Source organism: Somniosus microcephalus, chromosome 15 (genome assembly GCF_052327205.1).
Source record: "Somniosus microcephalus isolate GS21.2 chromosome 15, FLI_Smic_1.0, whole genome shotgun sequence".
Lineage (NCBI taxonomy): Eukaryota > Metazoa > Chordata > Chondrichthyes > Squaliformes > Somniosidae > Somniosus > Somniosus microcephalus.
In genome coordinates, this window is record NC_141001.1 from 69,176,921 (window position 1) to 69,202,753 (window position 25,833).

Here is a 25,833-nt window from a genome sequence, read left to right on the forward strand (position 1 = left end):
AATAAGATATCTTTCAGGTAGGTTTCTTTTACGTTGAGAAATCGTCAAAAGTTTATCTTATGCCCCTCGGGTTCAGTTACACAATGTTAACTTAACGTTTGTTCAGATTTAATGTTTGGTGAGAGATTACCCAGTCACCCAATTCACCATCACCGAGTCATTGTTTGGAAATAAAGAAGGCGTCTTTGCAAAACTGCAATTTACTACTGACAGTGTGTTGATGGGGATCCGGGCAGGATAGAAATGGGAATGTAAAATCACCCGCGAGCCGATATTTGATTAACTTTGAAACAATATGCAGTAGGTAAGCTTTGTCAAATAGCTGTTGATTAGGTTTAACATGTTTAACCTAATTAAATGTCCTACTCAGTGAGGTTGCTTTAAAATGAAACCAAATACTATATAAACCAATTTGATTGATTAAAAAAAATATTGATTGTTAATGTAGAGATGGCTTTTGAGAAAATGTTTCAGAATTCGTTGTAATCCGGAGAAGTAAAGGCCTAGAGAACAAGCAGTTTAACCCAAGGCAGGGGCAAAAGGTTGAATGAGGTCAGGCGAGTTTGGCGCGAAAATGACGCGAGCGGCGAGACGGCGCGCGCAGCCGGGCCGCCGCAGGTCATGTGACTTGTGTTTTTGAAATGTGGGAGCGCGGTGGCGATTGGTCTAAAATGGTCGCGTGACTAACGGTCGCGGGAAAGCAGCCGTGTCGGCGAGCGCGGAGCGAGTGATCGGAGTGACCGAGAGCGAGGGGAGGCGGAATAACACAAACAAACAAACCGACTGAGCCAGCTTCGGGCAGCTCAAGAGCCGACAGCGGCATTGTATTGGAACTGTTTGGCCGGGACTTTTCTCTCTCCCAAACTTGTTTGTGTAAAGTAGACCCTCCCGGGCCTGGTCCGGGTTTCTCGGCGGCTTTGGTCCGGTTAAATTGCCTGAGTTTTGGGTCGGTGCCTTGGCTTTCACTCACCCGTTTCAACTCCAGATAACCGGAGTCGGCGGGTTTTAATTGCTTTTTAAACATATTTCTTGTCATGAGTTTCCGCCGAGTGTGCCTGAAGCCCGGCACCAGCCCCGGTCTGACCCGGGCCTCGGCCTCCCCGGTGCAGAAGCTGACCTTCGCAGGCAGCGACGACGAGGAGGAGGACGGCGGCAACAGCACGGAGGACTCGGCCTTCCAGGAGTCGCCGGACCCCGAGCGCAAGTACGGCGCGGGCGGCCGCCGCGCCGAGGACGAGGAGTTGGAGCTGGGTAACCTGAGCTGGGAGGACGGCTTCGTCAGCAGCCCCTCCTCGCCGCTCAAACCCCGCCGGGATTACCGGGAGCGCCCAGACACGGAGGAATCGTCCAGCTCCCCGATCCGGGAGGGCGGCGAGCGCGAAGAGTGCAGCTCCCCGATCCGAGAGGGCGGCGAGCAGGAGGAGGGCAGCTCCCCCATCCCAGACTGTCCCGATACCCCGCCGCACAAAACGCTCAGGAAGCTGCGGCTCTTCGACACGCCGCACACCCCCAAGGTGAGAGCGGTCCCGGTGCAGCCTTTCGCCAGCCGCCAGAGTTTCTGCTTTATGGGCAAACACGTGTTGCCACGGGTTTAATAGCCCTCTTTTACCAATACTCGATCCACTTGGTGTAAAATGCGGTATTCTGTTTTAAAGTTTGTGTTTCATGCATCTGCAGACGAGAAGGGGGTGCGAGTCCAGGATCACAGTTTTAAAATGCCTCGCCAATCCCATAACAGATCTACGCCTTTGCTGAAGAAAGTTTGATATTTGTGCATAGGTTTTTTTAAAACAGGAATGACTTGATCTAAATGAAGAGGTAGCACAGCTCCCAATGTGCTGTGACAGTGTTGGAATGGGAAGATGGTAGACCCCTGTGTGGTACCAGACCGAGGTTTTGGGTCTCTTTCTAGCTTTTTTGACTGTCAGTTTGTTGTCAGCTGCCATCTAAAGTAACGGCAGCGGACCACTAGGGTTTCTGAGCTTTTTTCATGGAGCATCAGGAAATATATGTAAAGTTTTACTTCATTTTTCCATTAACTTGCATATATCTCTAGGCAAACCGGATAGTAAAACATAGTGTAAACAGGATCTAGTTCTTTGGGCTTTGAGAGCCAAAGCCAATGTGAGATATGGCTTCCATTCCTGTTGGGGCATCATTACCTGCCTGTTGATGATGACCCAACAGCAACATTAAAAAATTCCTCTAGTTGATGGGAGTTAGGTGTCAAGTAAATGCTTGTCCCTGTAAGGCCAGTGAAGGCCATCTTCATGTGCCAGCTACTACAGAAGCAGGGTCTTAAAACCTACCTCTTTGACCTAGCTTTTGGTTGTCTGTCCTGATACCTCCTTCTGTGGCTCGTTGTCAAATGTTTTTATTGATATCGCTCTTTTTTTAGCGCCTTGGAACGTTTTGTTATGTTAAATGTGCTATATATGTAAGCTGTTGTCTTCTATGTACTGGTTTAGCGGTGACTATTTGTTGATTTAAAGAAAATGGAAAATCGATGTCATAAGGATCTTTAAATGTTGAAAAGCATTTATGTCCCTGGAGTGATTGTTATATGCTGGTGGTTTTGTGGTACAATTTGAATTGGGTCGCTGAATTGCTTTAAGCAGCAAGTTATCGATCTTGAGGAAGGTAGGATATTTTAGGAGTGTGTTTGGAGGGCTATGTTGTACTGCTGTTGGACAGTCAGTAACACGGAAGGCCGAAGAAGGGCTTTTTTTATGTATGTTTTCCACCTGTTGGGTGACTTCACATTGTTTGGTATTTTTGTACCATTTGTTGTCAGATCACAAGGTAAAACATATATTTTTACAGGAAAGTAAATTAGGTAACTAAACTGGTACTGATTTGTTCCCATCTCAAAATTGTAATTGAATTATTTAAATTTCTATAATATGTAATCATCAACTGAAGATTTAAGATATACCATCAAGTGTTGAGGAATGTAGCCCAGGAATTGTCAATGCAGTACTGATTTAGCTAATCTTAATCATGGCAATAGTGGGTGCTGCAATTGATAGCATCAGCGATCTGGGGGTAGAAAGGAGAAAACTGATCGCGGGTTCATGCTCCTGATGACTATCCAAGTGGAGTGGTATGTTTAGATTCCAGATGCGAATTGGATTTGACTGCGAGTCTCTTTGTCGTCAAATAACCTGCCAGTCGTCGCTATCTAAACTTGCATATGAAGAAGCCATACCCTAGCTTGAAGAGCTGGTGCCACTATCTGGCTCCATAATCACATATGAGATGGGGTTAGATGAGGAGAAAATGTTGGGATGTGGTGGTGAATGCAAATGAAACTGTTTCAGTTCTACTTCTGAAACAACAACTTGCATTTATATAGCGCCTTTAACATAGTAAAACGTCCCAAGGCGCTTCACAGGAGTGTTGTCCAACAAATTTTCAACACCGAGCCACGAGAGACATTAGGACAGATAAACACAAGCTTGGTCAAAGAGTTAGATTTTTAACGAGTGACTTAAAGGAGGAGAGAGGTGGCGAGGTTTATGGACCGAATTAGAGCTTGGTTCTAGAAGCAAGTCTCTCTTATATTAAGGTATCCCTTCCAGTTTGGTGTTTTAAAAAATAACAACAACTTGTATTTATGTAGCAACTTCAACATAGTAAAACGTCCCAAGGTGCTTCACCGGAGTGTTAAAAGACACAAAATTTGACACTGAGCCACATAAGGAGATATTAGGGCAGATGACCAGAAGCTTGGTCAAAGTAGGTTTTAAGGAGCATCTTAAAGGAGGAAAGAGGTGGAGAGGTTTAGGCAGGGAATTCCAGAGGTTGGGGCCTATGCAACAGAAGGCATGGCCACCAATGGTTGAGCAAATAAAATAGTTTATACGTTTGGCATATTTTAATATGGGGGAATATTGCTAGAACTTCATTTAATTGTAAAGTGCACTGTTTGGTATTGGAGAAATTGCTTTTTTGGTGTGAAAGTTATTGTGAATTTATGTAGTTATGCATCCGGTTTTAAACTATGCTATGTTTTAGTCCATTATCATTAATGTAAGTTTAATTTTAATGGGCTTACTATGGCTGTACCAGAACATTGAAATTGGCCTGTTATGATTGTGTATATTAAAAATCAAACATAGCCAGTCAATAGCTCTCTTTAATATCTTTAAGTTGTAATATACCTGCCAGCAATCCCTCAAAATCCCAAAGAATATTTGATCTTGAAGGAGTTTCCTGTATGCTTTGGCAGAGATCAGTGGGGAATATATGGCTTTAAAAATAAGAATGTTGTACCTGGGCCATTGAAGTGGAAAGTTTCCCAGACCTCGAGAGATACTGGCAAAGTGTTTGACTTTGATTTTAAACTGACAATGTTTGATTGACAAACGTATTATCCAATATTCTTAACCCTATTCCCTATGCTTCTGTCAATTCTGAAGTCTAGTTTAGCTCCGATCTATTATGACATTCCATCTTCTGAAGTGACTAAAAGGTGGAATTTTAATAGGTTCGTTCTATTATGCAATTTACGGTATTTGGGGCTGGGTAGTTGCTAATCCGAGATCGCATAGCCTTTGCAATTGGGATTCCTGTGAAAATGCTGAAAGAGAAAATGGTACTTTTATAACCCCGAACTGTAATAGAAACCACAAAAGGCATTAAGAGTTTTAATTGTTATGTGGTTGCAAGTAGCTGGTGGTTTTACATATTCCACCATTGAAACCAACTTTACTCATTTCTCCCAAGCCCGACACGTTGCACCCGCTATCGTGGATCAGACGATGCACGTGTACAGACTTGTCGCCCTATTTTTTTTTTCGGTTACAAACATCGCTCTGCTCCACGTGGACCTTTACGTTCATTCGCTGCTTCGCCAGTGTAATTAGCGGAACTGTATTCAGCCTTGCGTTTACACCATTATAACCAACCTGCGAATACGCTTGAGTTAGTGTGATTACTGTACAGAAAATCTTTGAAATTATTTTATATAATTTATTTGACTCGTGATTTTACGCGATGCTGCCTTTTTGACCCGTCCCAACAATTTACACACGCCGGTAATCGGTTCCCCTTGTATTTTGACCGTTTTACTTGGAATTGTTTTTGTGGGAAGGGCGGATAGAATAGCATTGCGGAAAACGGCCAGACACAAGTCAAGTTACTTGACTCATTGACCAACTTTCTAGCTGCTTGTTGAACTTTTGCACATCACGTGTTGATGTTTGTGTATACTGTTGCCGCATCAGATGGTGCTAATGACTAAGGTTTGTTTCAGAATGTGGGATTTAGCATTTTACTGCACGTTGCTTTTCACTGCATAGTGTGTACAAATTCTGTTAACCGTGGAATGAAAATCGTTTTTTTTTTAGTTGCAAGAAATGACGGTTCTATTACAAATTTGCGTTTATATTGCCCCAGGATATCCAAAAGCCAGTTGAATTCTTTTGAACTGCTAGCACTCATGTAAGCACGAAGTGGTAGCAAGTTCCCATATACAATAATTAAACGACCAGATAATCTCCCTGGTGGTATTAGTTTAGTGCAAAATATTAGCCAGAATACCAGAACTCCGTTTTTCGAATAGGTCCATGGGACTGTTTACATCCGCCTGAGCAGACAAACAGGCTTCTATTTAACATCATCTCCAGTCTTTAGCGGGGCTTGAGCCCATAACTCTGACTTGAAGTGAGACTGCTATCAACTGAGCCAAGCTAAAAATTTAACTTTTTTAATAGTTATAAAAATCATGTTCAAAATGTTAAAACTAATTGCTGACCAGTTAAAATGAGAGTGCTACTTTGTGTTTGTGTTTTCAGAGTTTGCTGTCCAAGGCAAGGGTTACGAGTTGCCTGACCTCCAGTTCAGCAAGACGCCGAGGAGGGGCTCTCTTCAGGAATGTTGAGCAGTCCGAAAGAATGCCATGCGACTACAACAGGAATAAACCCCCACATGTCAACATTAACCCTTTCACCCCAGACTCCATGTACATCCACTCTTCTTCATCTATGCAGTGTCGAAGGAGGAAAAGGACATATTGGGATGGGTACATATTGAAACATTTTCCAGTTATTGATTCAATACAATTCTGGCAAATTTGTAACTTCCAAATTTTGCACAATTGAAATTCTCAAGGTTTGGAAACAATTTTGCCTGTCACGCCCTTCTGTTCAGAATGAATTCGAACAATACTTTACTGCCTAATGTTATCCCTTAATCAACGGTTAACAGCTGTTTTAGATGTCTCGGATGTAAAAATATAAGACAAGTTGGCATGGCCAGTTCAACAATGTGTTCTGCTTTGTGTTTGACAGCTCTAACATCTTAAGTGGCAGTTTGCATTTACTAAGTGGACTTTAAAGTACATTTTTTGGTGCATTCAAAATAGTTATTGTTTGTGATGTTGCCCATGTACTTAGTTTTTTAAGTCTCATTCTGCACCTAATTCTGCTTGTGCCCCACCTCAATTCTTTTCCATTTTCTCTTTGATTTTTTTTTCCCTTTGGACTCACTCTCACTTTCTCATAATTAACTTCATTACTCTTGATGTTGAATTTTTGTAACGAAAATAGTTAGGCTTTCCCTTTTAAACAAATCTCTTCAGAGTTGTTGTGATGGTCAAGTCATAAAATGATACAGCATAGAAGGAGGCCCATCGTGCTTTGAAAAGCGCAATCCAATTATTTTCATCCCATTCCCCACCCCCCCCCCCCCCCCACACTTTCCCTGTAGCCCTGCAAACATTTTTTCTTCAAGTATATATCTACTTCCATTTTGAAAGTTGCTATAACTGCTCCCACCACCCTTTCAGGCAATGCATTCCAGATCATAACTTGCTGAGTTTAAAAATATTCACACCTCTCCCCACCCCACCCCCCGGCGGCTGTTTTGACAATTTACATCTGTGTCCTCTGGTTACCGAACCTCCTAGTGGAAACCGTTTCTCCATATCTGTTCCACCCCTCAATTTTGAACTCCCCGTATGGCGCGATTCTTGCGGTCAGCGGTGAAGGAACAGCACTCTCCATTCATCTCGCTGACTGCTGCCCGCAATGTTTTTTTGGGATTTAGAGCAGAAACTTGCTCTAGTCCGGCATCTGATCCAGCACGTCGCCCTCTACAGGGCATGTGTGAGCAAGTAAAGAAACACCAATTGGATTGAAGAATCTTCACTGCAACATGCATAGTTTAAATCACGATGTAGAAAGCAGGAATTATAAATTAGAATAAAATCATGTACAAAAAGCAGAATAAATATTGGGAAAGACAGATTGGTTTAAGAGAGAGGTAAGAGACAGACCGAAAAATATTAATTAAAAAAAAAACAAATCTCCAACCCTAATTAACTGCTGAAGAAATGACAGTTTACACCTGTAAAATTACTTTTTTATGGCCAGAGAGATTGTTTGGCAGTAATTATTACATATCACGCTGTTTAAAAATGTACTTGCTCCTGAATGTAGCAGCCCTAACTTTTTATAGGGGACCTACTGGGCAAGTACCCCAAGTTAACACCATTTCTTGTCTTTCAGTGCCGAGTATCGGCGAGGACTGTTATAGCGCACCAGTGATTTATAAAGGTTTACCACTACTTCTTTGCTTTTGCACTCTATGCTTCTAATTATAAAACCAAGGATCCCGTATGCTTTTTTTAACAGCTTTGTCAACTTGTCCTGCCACCTGTGATGCAAAGGTATTTTCAGTGTCATGCACGCATGTGTTACTTTACCCAATCTCACTGATACGTATTTTCTCTACAGTCATGATGGGAACTTTATTTTACACGTTAACAAATGAGATTAATTGCCAGCATTGACCTGGAGTTCTTTGAACTTGCAATCAATGGTTGGACTCCGAGCAGAGGCCTGGTGCTGAGCCTAGGAAAATGGGGAGGTCAGACGGTTAGTGGGAGATTGAGTAGCTGTGATGTGGCGAGAGGCTAGGGAATATGAAGATGGTGGACCAGGGAGGCTAGGTCAGAGTCAGTTCAGTAGTGTAAACATGCCTATTTTCTTTGAACTGCCAAACCCCTTTTTCCTCTGGTCCTAGAACACATACTGTCTTGCAACCATGCTTCCACTACTATTTGTTTGAAACCCCCAATCCAATTTCCTATACACCTGCAGCACAAGACTGCACTTGTAAAGTCACAATGTGCTCTGCAACTGTAGCTTATTGTGTCGCTGTTTTCAACACCATTAACCATTCCATTCATTGCCCGTGTGAAAATAGCTGGCAGTTTTTTTTTTGGGTCTTATTAATTCAAATCCTTTTGGAGATTTTCTGGGTTGTTTTCTCTTGCCCCTGAGGTAATGGCTTGAGGGGTGCTGTTGAATGAGTGGCAGCAGTTCTGATTGTAAGTGTGTTTTGCTGGTGAATACTGCTTTGGCATGTGATGTGTTGCTCTCTGTTTTCTCCCCTTCCTCCTCCTCCTCTTTTCCCCCCCCCTCCCTCCCCCACTGGGCTCACATGAAGAATGGTTACTTGGATGACTTACTGAATGCATGATTGTTGTGCATGATTAACCACTATTGGTGCAAAGGTAATAATGTTTGGGTCACAAAGACGGTATTGTAAATTTGAGTGTGATAAATAACTCCATGTGGAAAAGTTGCCTTTTGTACATGAAATACAAAATTTATTCCAGTGAAGCAATAACCTATAACTTGTGTCTTTAGCATAGAAAAACACCCCAAGGTGCTTAGAATAAAAACAAATGGATGCTAAGCCACGGTGGGAGAGTTGCCAACAGCTTGATGGTTGGGGGGGGGGGGGGTGGAAATGGGCTTTCAGCTTGCTTTAGAGGTGGAGTGGTTAGGAAGAGGGTCCCAGACAGTGGGACCAAACTGGTTAAGGATGGTGGCACTAGTGGTGAAATGAAGACAAGAAGTCAAGAGAACCGAAGGGTGTGGGAGGGGACAAGACTGGCAGAGGTTGCAAAGATGAAGCATCTGAAAATGAGGATTTGAAATTACTGTAATACTTTGGGGCCAGCGAGAACGGGGGTAATGGTTGTGCAGACCAGGGTATGGAGTTTCAAGTATGACTTTTTGGGTGGAGGGGGACGTTTGAGGAATTGAGACCAGCGGTGACAAAAACATGGATGAGGTAAGGTAGAGATAGAGGTGGGTGATAATGTCTAGGTGGAAGTAAGCTGTCTTGATGTGGCTAGAGTGTGAATATAACCTGGCCAGAGTTGCATGCCTGTGAACTATTGATAATGAGGGGAGGGGATATCTAACTTTTTTGCACAGGGCCAAGGAAATAGCTTCAACCATGACGACTGATTTTGTGCACACCATGCAGACTCTACAGCACTTTTTATAGTCATCTGTAAAAGGGAAAATTCCATTCTCAGACTTTTTTTTAACAAAATACTCATTTTTCTAAATTTTATATAATATATGCAGTGCCTGCTTTCCTATATTTCATTGCATATGGTAATCATGTTTATATAATTAAATTTCTGGATGCTTCTTGGTGTTGTAATCTAATTGTTTTAGGTTTCCATGCAGGGAGATGATGGACGGAAGTGATGGGGAGCTTGATGACGAAAGCATTCGGCCAGCAAAGGTAACAGCAAAATGTTTGTTAAAGATATCGTACTGTGCGTAAATGATACAACTCTAGAAGAAAATTGTTGTATTAAAGTCCAGTCACTTTACTCGAGCCAGAATGTAGTAGTGGTGTGTTGATGCTGGACAGTTAGAAAAATAGAACAGAAAAAGCACTGCATTATTTAGTTTGGATCAGGGAAGGGTGCAGTCTGTGCGCCAGCCTGTGGCTATATTTTATAATTGCTCCCATATCTTGAAGGCAGAATCTTTACACCCAGTTTTTACATAGATATCACTTTCCTGTTATCTGAATTGAGCAAGTGACATAAGCTACTTCAAAAAAGGAGACCGGAAACCAATTGCAAATCTGATTGGTCAGTTCCTCGCAAGCTGTAATCTAGGAGTAAGATAAATCGGGGAAGGAATTTTACTGATGTCTTCAGTGCAAATGTTTACAAGATCTTCATGGGAAGTATATACTGTGAACAGAGCAACACAACCAATAGGCAGTCTTGGGTTGATATTTAAAGGGGCACTAATTTCATAAAAGCAGGTATGACAAACCTTTTTTGGGTGGAGTGAAGAGCTATACTTCACTTGCCCTGTGTGGTGTGCGCCAATCCAATTTGTAATGAATAATAGCAAAATGCTGGAAATCCGAAATAACAACAGAAAATGCTGGAAAAACTCAGCAGGCCAGGCAACATCGGTGGTGAGAAAATAGTCACCGTTTCGGGTCAAACCCTTTGTCAAGATAAAGGGTTTGACCCGAAACGTTGACTCTATTTTCTCTCCACGGATGTTACCTGGCCTGCTGAGTTTTTCCAGCATTTTCTGTTATTTTGTAATGAATAATGTTTCTTTATGACTGTTCCTTTTAAAAAGTGTAAATAATTGAAGTAGGTCTACGTGCCTTTAAGGATGGCGTTTCAGTTTTGGGAGGAAAAATTAGATTGTGTTGGAAGATTTCAGTGTCATTATGTGATGCCTGTTTATGAGCTAAGCTGCAGTGCTATGCCAAGCACTTTATATTGTGATGAAATTCGATCATAGAGTTTCAAGTGACCCTCAAAATATACATGTATAACTTTGCCTTTGTATTACTGAAGTGTCTTACATTTGAGTTGAATAAATGTAAGAATTTATATTTGACTAATTAAAACCCTAAATCTAAAGCTGAAATTGCTCCCTGGAAATGAGTCTTAATCACCACAATTGTGAACCAATTTAAGTTTCTAAGTTGCTCTCAGAAAAGAATGTCACGTATAGATTAGAATTTTTTTAATGTACTGCATCTAAATTTACGTCCAGATTCGACTTGATTTAATAATATAATTAACTGTACATAGAAAGAAAGGCACTTTGGCAATTTTCACCTGACTTCATTTACACAGTAAACAACAATAAATCCAGTTGAAAGTTTAGCCTGACTGTCGCTAGTATTTGCTACCTAGAATAATACACTATTTTTGAAGTTACTTATGCTTTTGTTTTATTCCATACTCTTAAAATAGAGAATTCCGATCACTGAAAGTAATATGAAGTCACGATACACAACAGAGTTCCATGAATTGGAGAAGATTGGATCTGGAGAGTTTGGTTCAGTTTTTAAGTGTGTGAAGAGACTCGATGGTTGTATTTATGCAATAAAGCGCTCAAAGAAACCATTAGCAGGTTCAGTTGATGAGTAAGTAGTTTCTAAATATTTACGTAAGCAAAATATTGCGGCTGCTGGAAATCTGAAATAAAAACAAAATGCTGGAAATACTCCGGGTCAGGCAGCATCCGTGGAGAGAGAAACCGAGTTAACGTAACGAAGGGTCATCGACCTGAAACGTTAACTCTGTTTCTCTCTCCACGGATGATGCCTGACCTGAGCATTTCCAGCATTTTCTGTTTTTATTCTAAATGTTTACATAGTTTGAAATTTGTGGCGGCTCTGTGCCCATATATCTGAAAAATTAAATTTACCCCGATTTTGTTCTGATACCCAGCTTCTCAAACAGGAAAAAGAATCCAGCCTCTGGGAATTTCTCCGTAGTGCTACTGCACTATTTTCATCAGTGTTTTGATCATGGAGACATTTCAGTCAGTCTTCTGCTATTGGTTTTCTTTGGTGATTTTTGAGGAATTTTTGCTACAGTGAACAAAACTAATGTCCCATAAATGTGTCTCCTTTTCCCAACCTTACTAAAACGGTTGTTTATCTTGGTTATCTGAGGAAGGAGGTTCTTGCCATGGAAGGAGTTCAGCGAAGATTCACCAGGCTGATACCTGGGATGGCAGGAATGACGTACGAGGAGAGATTGGGTTGATTGGGCTTATACTCGCTGGAGTTTAGAAGAATGAGGGGGGGATCTCATTGAAACTTATAAAATTCTGACAGGACTGGACAGACTAGATGCAGGAAGGATGTTCCCGATGGCGGGGGAGTCCAGAACCAGGGGTCACAGTCTAAGGATAAGAGGTAAGCCATTTAGGACAGAAATGAGGAGGAATTTCTTCACCCAGAGAGTGGTGAACCTGTGGAATTCTCTACCACAGAAGGCAGTAGAGGCCAATTCATTAAATATATTCAAGAAGGAGTTGGATATATTTCTTAAGGCTAAAGGGATCAAGGGGTATAGGGAGAAAGCAGGGACAGGGTACTGAATTTGGATGATCAGCCATGATTGAACTGAATGGCGGAGCAGGCTCGAGGGGCCGAATGGCCTACTCCTGCTCCTATCTTCTATGTTTCTATGAATGGCGGAGCAGGCTCGAGGGGCCGAATGGCCTACTCCTGCTCCTATCTTCTATGTTTCTATGAATGGCGGAGCAGGCTCGAGGGGCCGAATGGCCTACTGCTCCTATCTTCTATGTTTCTATGAATGGCGGAGCAGGCTCGAGGGGCCGAATGGCCGACTCCTGCTCCGATCTTCTATGTTTGTTTGGTCTTCAGGCTGATGAAGGGTAAACGCCTGAAACATCTTTACTAATGCTGACTGCAATATTGTGTATTTCCAGGAGTTTCTGTTCTGATTTCTTTTTTTCTATAGACAGAATGCTCTAAGGGAAGTCTATGCACATGCAGTGCTAGGACAGCACACACATGTAGTTCGTTATTATTCAGCCTGGGCAGAAGATGACCATATGCTCATACAAAATGAGTACTGTAATGGTAAGTTTTTTAAATTAAAATGCCATAGAATAGCTATTACAGTATAAAGTTAATTTAGATTAACAGTTATACTGTTAGTACTGTGGTGTTCTGAAGAAAATGTGCCTGCTTACATGTAAGCAAACTTTCAGAAGCTTAACCTATAATTAGTCTATTAAATTGGGACATCACAAACTGTAATGTTTTATGTACTGTGCTTCTGTTTTGAAAGGTGGAAGCCTATCGGACGCAGTAGCTGAAAATTACAGGAACAGACAGTATTTTAACGAGCCAGAGCTCAGGGACCTGCTATTACAGGTTGCTCGGGGTCTAAAATATATTCACACTATGTCTCTAGTACATATGGATATAAAGCCAAGTAAGTATCTAGATCCTTTAATATTTTTAATAAATGCATGCTTTATTACAATTTATATCCACATTTAAATTGCTTTCCTATAATTAAAGGGGGGGAAATAGCAAAGTACAATTTTACAGAATTTTTCAGGTACCCTCTTTTTGGTGAGCTAGTTATCTGTAAACTTGAGCTCTTCCAAAACACTGCTACCTGTAATCTAACTCTCACCAAGTCTCGCTGACCGACATTGGCTCCTGGTCCGGCAACAACTTGAGTATAAAATTCTCATCCTTGTTATCAAATCCCTCCATGGCCTCTGCCTCCCCATCTCTAACCTCCTCCAGCACTACAACCAGCCATATTATAAAAAAAGGATAGAGGCACTGGAGAGGGTGCAGAGCAGATTACAAGGATGATACCAGAAACGCAAGGGTATAGATATCAAGAACGGATGAACAGGCTGGGTCTCTTTTCTCTTGGAAAAAAGAAGGCTGAGGGGTGACCTAATGGAGGTCTTTAAAATTATGAAAAGTTTTGATAGAGTGGATACAGAGAGAATGTGGGGAAGAGCAGAACTAGAGGCCATCAATATAAGATAGTCACCAAGAAATCCAAAGGGAATTCAGAAGAAACTTCTTTACCCAAAGAGTGGTGATAATGTGGAACTTGCTACCACAGGGAGTGGTTGAATCAAATAGTATAGATGCATTTAAGGGGAGGCTAGATAAGCATATGAGGAAAAGGGAATAGAGGGTTATGCTAGTAGATTTAGATGAGGAAAGACGGGAGGGGGCTCGAGTGTAGCATAAACGCTGGCTTGGACTGGTTGGGCCGAATCGCCTTTTTCTGTGCCGTATATCCTATGTAATCCAAAATCTCGGCACTCCTCCAATTCTGGCCTCTTGCACATTCTCGATTTTCATCACTCCACCATTGGCAGCTGTGCCTTCAGCTGCTTAGACTGTAAGTTCTGGCATTCCCTCCCTAAACCCCTCCACCTCTCCTTTTAAAATGCTTCTTAAAACCTATCTCTGACCAAGCTTTTAGTCACCTGTCCTAATATCTCCTTATGTGGCTGTGAAGCAATTTGGGACCTTTTACTACATTAAAGGTGCTATATAAATGCAAGTTGTGTTAGGTTTCCGCACTATCATTGTGCTCGAAACCAAGCCACTGAGAAATCTACACCTGTAGAATTTCTCTCTTGCCTGTTGTGGAGGGCATGCTCATCATAGAGACATGTTCTACTTAAGTCCAGAGAGCTTAGGCACAGATTGATGGAGCGAAGGCTCAAGTGTGAGCAAGGGTATTGTTGCAGTGTAATCAGCTTTAAAAAAAACACAGCTACCCATAGAGAGCATGTTTTAAACTCCTGCCTCAAAAGATTCCAAATATCCTGGAATATTTTCACTACCCTCTTTCGGTTCAGTCCAGTTGGATACGTTCACTTAGTGCTGCATAACTGTTTGTCTTTTAAGTCTAGTCATTAAATTGACCTGAAATATTTTACTCTGGAAAAAGAATTCTATTACAACATTGGTTTCACCGAAGTTGGTGAACAATGGGGCTAAGCGATTGATCAGCTGTACCATGTTTGGCATGATCAAGCACTGTTGCGAAGGCTGTTCTCAACTGGTAACTGATTTCCAGATTTTACAAATTAATAGCATTTAAGTAGATTTCAGATTTTATGATGCAATAAATCAAGATGACTATTTGGTCTTCCTGTCTATGCCAAGATCAGCTATGTGGTTTGTGCATTGCACTGTGTGGTGTTGTACCGAACCATGCAGACGGATGGGTCTCGGGTTGGCACTAGTCTGTATAGCCCATGTTGGCTGGTGCAATGGGAGCAGAGGGGAAATGACAGTTGGCCTCGGGGTTCCTACTCCTGATTGTTGTACCCCTGCTGTAAGGTACGTGTATGGACCTCTTGTGGGGACAGAATACGGTTGGGTTATGATGCCCCTATAGTTGAATGGTATATCCACACTGTTTCAGCTCACAGATGAAGAAATGCCACCAGTATTTATGAAACAACCCACCATAATTCTTTGCCCTCTGGAGAAGAGGGGTGAAATTGTGGGGCAGTGTTATTTGGTAATTACATTTTGTTTCTGACACTGCTTTTTGCTATATGCAATAGATTTATACAACATACATTTGAGCCCTAAATTGCTCTGGGGTTGATTCCAGACTTTTAAAAAGTTTATATTTTTAATGTTTATATATTTTGGCACCAATGTTCTTCCCTTCACAAAGTATCAACTCCTGCTTAAGTACAGTTCCTAGGCACTGGGTGCCTTACTCAAATGGCCATTCTTCATGTGAGGCCAGGCAGTGAATGTTGGCTGGCTACTTAATTGTGAAAGGGTATCTCAACTGAGCCTGTCAAGGTTTTCAAATGATGTTCATGTATACTTCTAGCAGAGGTCACTTGATGGACAAGGATGATTATCCTGATTTTTACCTCCCACCCTAGGGGCCCAATGCCAGTTGTAGCGCCCCAGCTGAGCGCCAATAACTCACCAAAGATCGAATTTGGGGGCTTCTCTACACTTCTACACGTAGAAGTTTGAGGAAACCGAATTGGGATGCAGTTATAAATACCTGTACAGAAGCCCATGTAAAGTTTTGCTCCGCTTCTGAAATGTTACGTTGTAATTGGAAGTCTGTTCTTCATGGTCTGCATTTTAGTTTTTTTTTTAATGCTGCTTACCTTTTTATTTTCAGGCAACATATTTATATCCAAAAAATTAGTCACTAATTCAGTGGCAGATGAGATGGATGATGATGACTGCATATTGTCAACAAATATTATATACAAAATAGGTAGGATCAGTTGCTTCAGAATTAATGTTTGAAAAATTATGGGATTTTGAGTAAATAAGGAGAAACTATTTCCACTGGCAGGTGGGCAGTAACCACAGGAAGCAGATTTAGGATGATTGACAGGAGAAACAGGAGCTGAGCTTTCTTTACGCAACAGGTTCTCATGTGGAATGCACTGCGTGAAAGGGCGTGAAAGCAGATTTAATAATAACTCGAGGGAATTGGATAGATACTTGAAAAGAAAAAAATGACAGGGCTATGGAGAAACAGCAGGAAAGTGAGACTAATAGAATAGCAAAATACTGCGGATGCTGAAAATCTGAAATAACAACAGAAAATGCTGGAAATACTCAGCAGGCCAGGCAGCATCTGTGGAGAAGAGTTAACGTTTCAGGTCTGGGACCCTTCATCAGAACTGGAAAAAGCTGGAGATGTAACCGATATTAAGCAGGTGCAGAGACAGTGGGGGGGGTGGCAGCGTTAGGAGGGGAGGGAGGAATTGAAAGAACATCCTGTACTTTTGTAAGAGGCAGGAAAGATAAAATGTTGCAAATGGGAGTGGCAAAAATCATACTGCATGAAAAATGGGGGCAGGGATAATTATCTGAAATTGTTGAACTCGATATTGAGTCCGGCAGACTGTAAAGTGCCCAATCGAATTGAAAGATATTCCTCGAGCTTCATTGGAACAAAGTAATAGCCCGAGGACAGAGAGATCAGAGCGGGAGTGAAGCGGTGAATTAAAGTGACAGGCGACCGGAAGTTCAGGGTCACCCTTACGGACTGAATGAAGGTGTTCCGCAAAGCGGTCGCCCAATCTGCATTTGGTCTCCCCAGTGTAGAGGAGACCGCATCGTGAGCAGTGAATACAGTATATTAAATTGCAAGAAGTACAAGTAAATCACTGTTTCACCTGGAAGGGGTGTTTGGGGCCCTGGACAGTGGGAAGGGAGGAGGTAAAAGGGCATGTATTGCATCTCCTGCGCTTGCACGGGAAGGTGCCAGGTGAAGGAGAAGGGCTGTTGGGGGTGATTGAGGAGTGGACCAGGGTGCCATGGAGGGAGCGGTCCCTTCGGAATGCTGAAAGGGGAGGTGAGGGGAAGATGTGTTTGGTGGTGGGATCACGTTGGAGGTGGCGGAGCATGATCCGTTGAATGTGGAGGCTGGTGGGGTGAAAGGTGAGGACAAGGGGAACCCTATCGTGGTTCTGGGAGGGAGGGGAAGGGGTGAGAGCAGAAGTGCGGGAAATAGACCAGACACAGTCAAGGGCTGTGTCAACCACAGTAGAGGGGAATCCTCGGTTGAGGAAAAAGGAAGACATGTCGGAAGCACTAGTATGGAAGGTGGCATCGTCAGAACAGATGCGGCGGAGACTGAGAAACTGGGAGAATGGAATAGAGTTCTTACAGGAAGCGGGGTGGGAGGAAGTGTAGTCCAGGTAGCTGTGGGAGTCGGTGGGCTTGTAGTGGATGTTTGTCGAAAGCCGATCGCCAGAAATGGAGACGGAGAAGTCAAGGAAGGGAAGAGTCAGAGATGGACCATGTGAAGGTGAGGGAAGGGTGAAAATTGGAAGTAAAGTGAATGAACTTATCTAGTTCAGGGCGAGAGCAGGAAACGGCACCAATACAGTTATCGATGTACCAGAAAAAGAGGTGAGGGAGGGGACCGGAACAAAGAATGTTCCACATATCCCATGAACAGGCAGGCATAGCTAGGGCCCATGCGGGTTCCCATAGCAACACCTTTAATTTGGAGGAAGTGAGTGGAGTCAAAGAAGAAGTTGCTCAATGTGAGAACAAGTTCAGCCAGGCGGCGGAGGGTGGTGGTGGATGGGGACTGGTTGGGCCTCTGTTCAAGGAAGAAACGGAGCACCCGAAGGCCGTCCTGGTGGGGGATGGAGGTGTAGAGGGATTGGACGTCCATAGTGAAAAGGAGACGGTTGGGGCCAGGAAACTGTTAAAGTGGCGGAGGGTGTCCAAAGAGTCGCAAATTTAGGTGGGAAGAGACTAATTGGATAGCTCTTTCATAGAGCCAGAACATTCAGTTAGATAATGACTGATCTGTATCGCAACTCCGCATCTACCCGCCTTGGCTACGCAACAGCTTTTTGGGAGAGTTCCAGATTTCCACTACCCTTTTTGTGTGAAGTGCTTTCTGATGGGCTGACTGGCCTTTTTTTGTGCTATAAGATTCTATAAATTTAAATTTGGTATGTAACTTCTTCAAATTTGCTTTTACAATCAGGTGATCTTGGACATGTTACTCGTGTATCCAATCCTCACGTAGAGGAGGGAGACAGCCGGTTCTTGGCCAACGAAGTACTGCAAGAGGTAGTGTTTACGATTGTTGCAGTAGATATGTAGAATGTGTATGCTTGACTGAACCTAAGCAAAGGACCTGAAATTATAACTTTGCGTCTTCCCCCAATCAAAAAGGGATACTCTTGTTTTTTTTTAATCCTATGACTTAACTGAAAACGTGACTTTCCACCATTTGTACCAGCAATTTTGCTGCAGACTGAGTTGAATAAAGAAAAATAATAATTCAGTATATAGAGCATGTGGTTGGTGTTTGAGACCTCTGAACTACTGATCTATTCGGTCAAGCCTATTTAAGGAAGCTACCCCTTCCATCAGTTCAAATGAACTTGCATTAAATGTTGAATAAACAGCCAAAACTGTTTCATCAATTTGTCACTTAATACAAAATTGGCTACTCCTACTTGCCATAGCAATGCTCCTTGTAGATCAGGGAGGTAGGTTTCCCCACCACGTCAATGTCTTAAATCAATTTGATATGTTTTGTATGCTGTTTGTGCCCAAGGCGCAGTATCAAAACTGCTCTAGTCAAAGTCACAAATGACATCCTTTGTGACTGTGACAAAGGTACACTATTCCTCTTTGTCCTCCTTGACTTTTCTGCGGCCGTTGACACAGTTGACCACTCCATCTTTCTCGAACGCCTCTCCACTGTCGCCCAGCTGGCTGGGACTCCACTCGAGAATCACCTGCAATGGCTTCTCTTCCCACTCCCACATCGTTACCTCTGGTGTCCCCCAAGGATCTATCCTTGGCCCCCTCCTATTTCTCATCTACATGTCGCCCCTTGGCGACATCATCCGAAAGTACAGTGTCAGTTTCCACATGTACGCTGATGACCCCCAGCTCTACCTCACTGCCACTTTTCTCGACCCCCTCCACGGTCTCTAAGTCTGACATCCAGTTCTGGACAAGCAGTAATTTTCTCCAATTAAATATTGTGAAAACTGAAGCCATTGTTTTCGGTCCCCGACACATTCCATTCCCTAGCCACTGACTCCATCCCTCTCCCCAACAACTTTGAGGTGGAACCACACTGTTCGCAACCTTGGTGTCGTATTTGACCCTGAAATGGGCTTCCGACCACATCAGCAGCATAATTAAGACCGCCTATATCCACCTCCGTAACCTCGCCCGCCTCCACCCTTGCCTCAGCTCATCCGCTGCTGAAACCCTCATCCATGCCTTTGTTACACTAGACTTGACTATTCCAATGCACTCCTGGTTGGCCTCACATTCTACCCTATGTAAATTTGAGGTGATCCAAAACTTGACTGCCTGTGTCCTTACTCGCACCAAGTCCCATTCACCCATCACCCATGTGCTCGCTGACCTACATTGGTTCCCAGTTAAGCAACACCTCGATTTCAAAATTCTCATCCTTGTTTTCAAATCTCTTCATGGTCTCGCCCCTCCCTATCTCTAATCTCCTTCAGCCCCAAAACACCTCCGCCTCGCTATAAGAACATAAGAAATAGGAGCAGGAGTAGGCCCTTCGATGAGATCATGGCTGATCTGCCTCAACTCCATTCACCGGCCCTATCACCATATCCCTTGATGCCCTTGCTAGTCAGAAATCTATCGACTTCTGTTTTGAATATACCCAATAACTGAACCTCCACGGCCCTTTGGGGTAGAGAATTCCAAAGATTCACCACCCTCTGTAGAAATTTCTTCTCATCTCAGTCCTGAATGGCCTACCCTTTATCCTGAGGCTGTGGCCCCTGGTTCTAGACTCCCCAGCCAAGGGAAACATTCTCCCAGCATCCACCCTATCAAGCCCTGTAATCATTTTGTATGCTTCAATGAGATCCCCTCATTCTTCTGAATTCAAGAGAATACAGGCCTAGTTTACTCAATCCCTTCTCATACGACAGTCTCGCCATCCCAGGAATCAATCTCGTGAACCTTTGTTGCACTCCCTCTATGGCAAGTATATCCTTCCTTAGGTAAGAAGACCAAAATTGTACACACTACTCCAGGTGTGGTCTCACCAAGGCCCTATATAATTGGAGTAAGACTTCTTTACCCCTGTACTCAAATCCTCTTGTAATGAAGGCCAGCATACCATTTGCCTTCCTAATGGCTTGCTGCACATTCACTTTCAGTGACTCATGTACAAGGACACCCAGATCCCTTTGAGCATCTGCATTCCCCAATCTTTCACCATTTAGGAAATACTCTGCCTTTCTGTTTTTTCTACCAAAGTGGATAACTTCACATTTATCCACATTATATTCCATCTGCCATGTTCTCACCCACTTACTGAGCCTGTCGAGATTCCCTTGAAGCCTCTTCACATTCTTCCTTTAAGACGCTCCTTAAAACCTACCTCTTTGACCAAGCTTTTGATCACCTGCCCTAATTTCTGCTTATGTGGCTTGGTGCCAAATTTTTTGTCTTCTAATACTCCAGTGATGCGCCTTGGGACGTTTTACTACATTAAAGGCGCTATATAAATACAAGTTGTTTTATCTTCAACCCAGAAAGTTGGTGAACTGTGGATGTGGGTTTTAGCAAGTTGCATGATTGAGTTAATTTTATTTGAATCTCCCTTTACTGTGTGTGGTTCCTAACTGCACAGATCTTTCTTCTTTACCCTTCTATCTTCAATTGAGTCTTGTTCTTTACTATGGTATCTTTATCAAATATTTTGTATTTGTATTTCAGGATTATAGACATTTGTTGAAAGCAGATATTTTTGCTCTTGCACTCACTGTTATATCTGCTGCTGGTGCAGAGCCATTGCCAACCAATGGAGAAAAATGGCACGAGATTCGCCGAGGAAAACTTCCGACAATTCCGCAAACACACTCGCAGGAATTTTTGGATTTATTGAAAGTAAGATATTTGACTAGCAAAATTGTTTTAGGTTTTGGTTTGTGCCTCTCGGTTGTTTTCTGTAGGGAAGGGGAAATTTTCAAGTATGAGGTTTGTTTAAGTTGTTGCATTCTTGTGAAAAATAGATGCCTACTTCAAATACAAATTTTCTCTTTCAGTTAATGCTCCATCCAGATCCGGAGAAACGGCCCACTGCAGGTGCTTTAATCAGACATTCAGTGTTGCTTCCAACTGCAAGGAAGAGTGCAGATCAACTTCGGTTAGAACTGAACGCCGAAAAATTCAAAAATGCACTTTTGCAAAAGTAAGCTTTTCTCCTACAGTAGGTAGTCAACTTGTATTTAAGATCACTTGTACTTCAACATTTGAACTCGCTTCATACATGCAGAAACTAAAATTAATAGTGTAAACATTGTGACAATTTACACTATCTACTGTTAATCTATCAAACTCTAATCCATATTTGTAGATTTTATGATGAATATTCTAGCTATATTTTTGTACCGTAAAGGTGGAATTTTTTATGTTTCAGAACCAGTACCTTATTTCAATCTTTTGGAAATACTGATCAATATATTGATCACAGAAATTAGAACTTAAATGTACGGTTTGAGCTCTCCAATGATTCAAAGTTTAGGCAGTGAATAATTGAGCCATACAGATCAGAAATGTATGAGGTTTAACCTGTATGTGCTGAGCTGGCTTATCTCAACTGGTGTGGTGGGTACAAGTTCTATCGTCGCTCCAAATGCCCCTGGGTTTCTGCCCCTGTGTTGCTGTCCCTGCTGAAAATGCAAGTCCAGATTGGAATGTTGACATCGTCGAAGCTTGGGTTGTTTTTTTGTTGCATGTTTCGTCTGCTGTTCTGATATCCTGCTTTTGTCTGGCTTACTTTTCCTCAAGCATTCTCATACTTTTGCAGCCCCCCCCCGCCCCCCCTGTCTATTATTGAGTCCATGTTTTGCCAAAGTAAATATGCACTAGTGGCAAATTATTGGCCCGTAATTTCCGATAGGAGGCTTCCTGCGTGCGGATGCCTCCTATCGGGGGGTGGGGGGGGGGATCTACGCACTTACCTGAGGGCTCCCAAGGTCCAGACACTTCCGCTCCTGGGCCTCTCCACAGTCGAAATGCGCAGGGCCCACGTATCCCAGGGGCGCAGGCAGTTTGCAAGCGTCCCTGGGATCGCATGGGGCAGGTGAGCCAATAGGAGAAGGGAATTTCCCTTCATACTTTTGAAAGATGGACCTGAAGGCCTGTTTCAGGCTTCACATGCCTGAAACCGACATTTCTGATGTCCCTGCGGGTATGTACACTGCTCATACACACCTGTAGGCATCGGAAAATACAGGCCATTAACTTTTTTCTGTCTCCCCTCTTTCGCCCCTCCGCCCTCTTTCCACCTTCCCCCCCCCCCCCCCCCCCCGGTTGCCTTCGGACCATCTATGTGCCTCAGCTATTCACTGGTTAAACACATTGGCCTAGAAATTCAGTGGGCTTTGCGCCCAGTTACCGCCCAAAGAGGGCTTCTGCGCCACTTGAGGAGTTTGCGCTGATATTCAGTGCTGCGGTAATGGCGGCGGTAGCCGGTAGCGCTGCGCTGACACCGATGCGCATACCGATGACGTCAGTGTCCCGGTTCCGCCCCGCTACCGGCCCGACCCCCCATATTTAGTTGCGGCCGCAAACAACGATGTGAAGACGGGGCCGTCCTGCAGCCTCAGTGGGGCGAGTTAAGGCGGAGGTGCGGCCAGCCGCTTTTTCGGCGGCCGCCTGCCCGCACCTCCTTCCCCGGCCTCCTCTCCTCCCCCCCCCCCCCGGCATTGCCAGCTGTTTTCCGGGAGCCTGGCACTTCTCCGTGGTGCCGGGCTCATTTGCCGGCACTATCAAGCGGCGATCTCCCCGTTGCAGGCACCTCCCCCTTAAGAGAAGGAGGAAGGCCTGCAGTACCGCAGCCTGCCGCGCCGCAGCGGGTGGCGCTGCGGCACCTAGCGCGCCGAAATTCAGTTTCAGCGCCCCAAGTGGGGGCGGGCACACCCTGGAATAGCGGCCGGTTTCGACTTGGGGCGCAGAAACTGAATTTCCGACGGGCGCAACTGGCTCCGCGCGCAGCGCTAACTTCTGGACGCTAGCCAGCTGGCGGGCCCAAAGTGAATTTCTAGCCCATTATATCCTCCAGATATATTAGAAAATGAAGTATAGGAATGCAACTCGGGTAAAATGAATACATTTTTAAATAACTAGTGGAAATTTTAGTAACAACGAAGTTAATTTGCATGACAATGAAGGATGGAATAATTGTCTGCATCATTGTCGGATTACAACATTCTTTTGTGCTCCCCTATTAATTCAACACTCGGAATTGTTTTTGTGTACCTGTCCTTGTCGGAACACACCGTCCTTCCATCAATTTGTTGTCCAAGAAGGAAGTTTTTAAAAAAAAGAGTAATCCTCCTTTTCCATAATATTTCTGGAATTGAGATGCTGCATTAAATATTTTTTTATCATTTCAGAGAACTGAAGAAGGCACAAATGGCAAAAGCAGCAGCTGAAGAGAGAGTGTTGTTCACCGACCGAATGACAACTCGGTCTACAGTGCAGAGTAACAGAAGTACAAGGATCATTGGGAAAAAGATCAACCGTTCGCTCAGCCTTACAATATATTGAAATCTTGTAGATGACTGGGCTGATTTTTTTTTTTAAACTGGGGATTTTTTTTTGTGCGAGTTGTTGCCAGTTTAGTTATCACACAACTGTAGGATCCACTGAATATTCTTGTGTGCAAAATTTGGTTAGGCTATAGCATTTCTGCTGCCTATATCGTCTTAATTATTTTTCAATTTTTAGTGTGCCTTTTGAATAAAGAGGACAAAGATTGATTAAAGAAGATATTGGGACATTTTTATTGAGTGGCTTGTACACCATGAATTCTGCAAATCTGCCTTGTTTCAGGTTTAAAACTTGCATTGTGTACATCTGGAGGATGTAATTGAACCATGTTATACATTGTACTGGGAGCACTTTGTAGGCATTGGAGGTCCATGGCATGAAACTATGGATGAACTTGTCTTGGAAAAACTGCTGCTATATTAGTCAGTGTTGTACACTTGCTGTAAAATTCAGTTAGCATTATAAACAATCATTGCTGTATTAGAAATAGGCTTTTTGGAGAATACTTTTAATTATGTGAATTAAAGAAAATAACAGTTGTTCACTGTTTACTGCTTGTATTTAGAGCAGTTCTTATATTAAGCTAGTGCATTGTAGAGAAACATTGCACCTTTTTTGTGTTTCTTGAAGTGTTTCTATTTTCTGTACTTTTAAATTGTAAATTGTGGTGGTCGGTCACTTAACCGTCTTGTCCAATAAACTGGTGTACATTTGTAAATGTAAATTTTGGTGTGAAGATTATTAGCATTATATGCTTAATTACATAAAATGACCAACAGATGGATTTTAGTTCCTGAAAATTCAGTGGAAAATTAAATAAGTTCCAGACCCGAAGTGGACTCTTGATGCACTTACTGATCATCTTGGTAAGGGTGATAGCCTTACTGATTGGGGGGTGGGGGGGGAACATTCATTTGTCTTAACATGTTAAACCATGATTCAAAGTACTTTATGTAGTAATTTTGATTTCAGGTGTTCTTATTAGATGGATCTTTTACGTCACAGCCAAGAATTAAAACCTGCATCTGCAGTATAGTGTATTTGAGTAGATTCATTTGAGAGGAAGGGACTGAGTTGAATGTAGATGGAAAATTTAGGAGATTATTTAAAAGTCTATTGCTTTTAAAGGTAGTGAAAGATGGCATAAATCTGAGGGAAATATTTTTCCCTGACTTGTATTTATATGGGGCCTTGTTGCATGAAAACATCCAAGTGCTTCACAAGAAGTTTAGTGTAAGCCAATGTCACTCCATTATTTAAGCAGGGTAGGAGAGATAAACTAGGAAATTATAGGCCCATTAGTCAGTTAGTTGTGGGGAAATTACTAGAATATATTAGGGATGGAGTGACTGAGCATTTGGAGAACTAGGAGCTGATCAGAGAGAGCCAGCATAGATTTGTAAAGGGTAAGTCATGTCTTATGAACCTAGTTGATTTTTGAGGTAACTAATGTGGTAGATAAGGGAGTGTCTATGGATGTTATTTATATGGATGTCCAGAAGGCATTCAACAAGGTTCCACATAAGAAACTGTTAACAAAAATGAGATTACAAGGAATTGGAAGCAACCTATTGGTTAGGAGGTAGGACACAAGAGTTGGGATAATGGGTATGTACTCATTGGGTGTGACTGGTGGTGTCTGGTAGGGATCTGAACTGGGACCTTGGCTTTTCACTAATAAGTGACTTGGATAAAGGAATAGAGAGCTGTATATTTAAGTTTGCTGGCGACACTAAGTTAGGTGGCACAGTAACTTTGGAGCAGAATGTTACAAAGGGAGGTTGATATATTTCAGTGAGTGGGCAAAATTGCCAGATGGACTTCAATGTGGGAAAGTATGAGATCATCCACTTTGGACCTCAAAAATAGATCAGTGTATTTTCTAAATGGTGAGAAGCTAGGAACTGTGGCTAAGCAGAGAAATGTAGGGGTCCATGTACAGAAATCACTAAAGTAGTGGACAGGTACAAAAAATAATTAAAAAGGCTAATGGAATGTTGGCCTTTACTTCAAAGGGGCTGGAATACAATGGGGTAGAAGTTATGTTACAGCTGTACAGAGCTCTGGTTGGACCCCATCTGGAGTACTGCATTCATTTCTGGGCACCTCACCTCGGGAAGGGTATATTGGCCTTGGAGA

The 25,833-nt window shown here is 42.8% G+C and overlaps 1 protein-coding gene across 3 annotated transcripts; it reads left to right on the forward strand.

Moving 5' to 3' along the window:
• The first annotated feature begins 218 nt into the window (after nucleotides 1-218).
• On the forward strand, nucleotides 219-24,418 carry wee1 (WEE1 G2 checkpoint kinase). Of its 3 annotated transcripts, none has more exons than XM_086007982.1 (11): nucleotides 219-304; nucleotides 5,799-6,025; nucleotides 9,483-9,552; nucleotides 11,051-11,223; nucleotides 12,575-12,696; nucleotides 12,908-13,054; nucleotides 15,767-15,865; nucleotides 18,110-18,195; nucleotides 20,854-21,024; nucleotides 21,183-21,328; nucleotides 23,538-24,418. In XM_086007982.1, the coding sequence occupies exons 2-11, from the start codon at nucleotides 5,898-5,900 to the stop codon at nucleotides 23,689-23,691; spliced, it is 1,296 nt and encodes a 431-aa protein (XP_085864108.1). In that variant the 5' UTR covers nucleotides 219-304; nucleotides 5,799-5,897; the 3' UTR covers nucleotides 23,692-24,418. The 3 variants fall into 3 exon arrangements, with proteins under 3 accessions (XP_085864108.1, XP_085864106.1, XP_085864107.1); XM_086007980.1 differs by lacking the exon at nucleotides 219-304 and adding an exon at nucleotides 655-1,514; XM_086007981.1 differs by lacking the exon at nucleotides 219-304 and adding an exon at nucleotides 656-1,514 and having other exon boundaries at nucleotides 9,495-9,552.
• The last annotated feature ends 1,415 nt before the right edge of the window (nucleotides 24,419-25,833 follow it).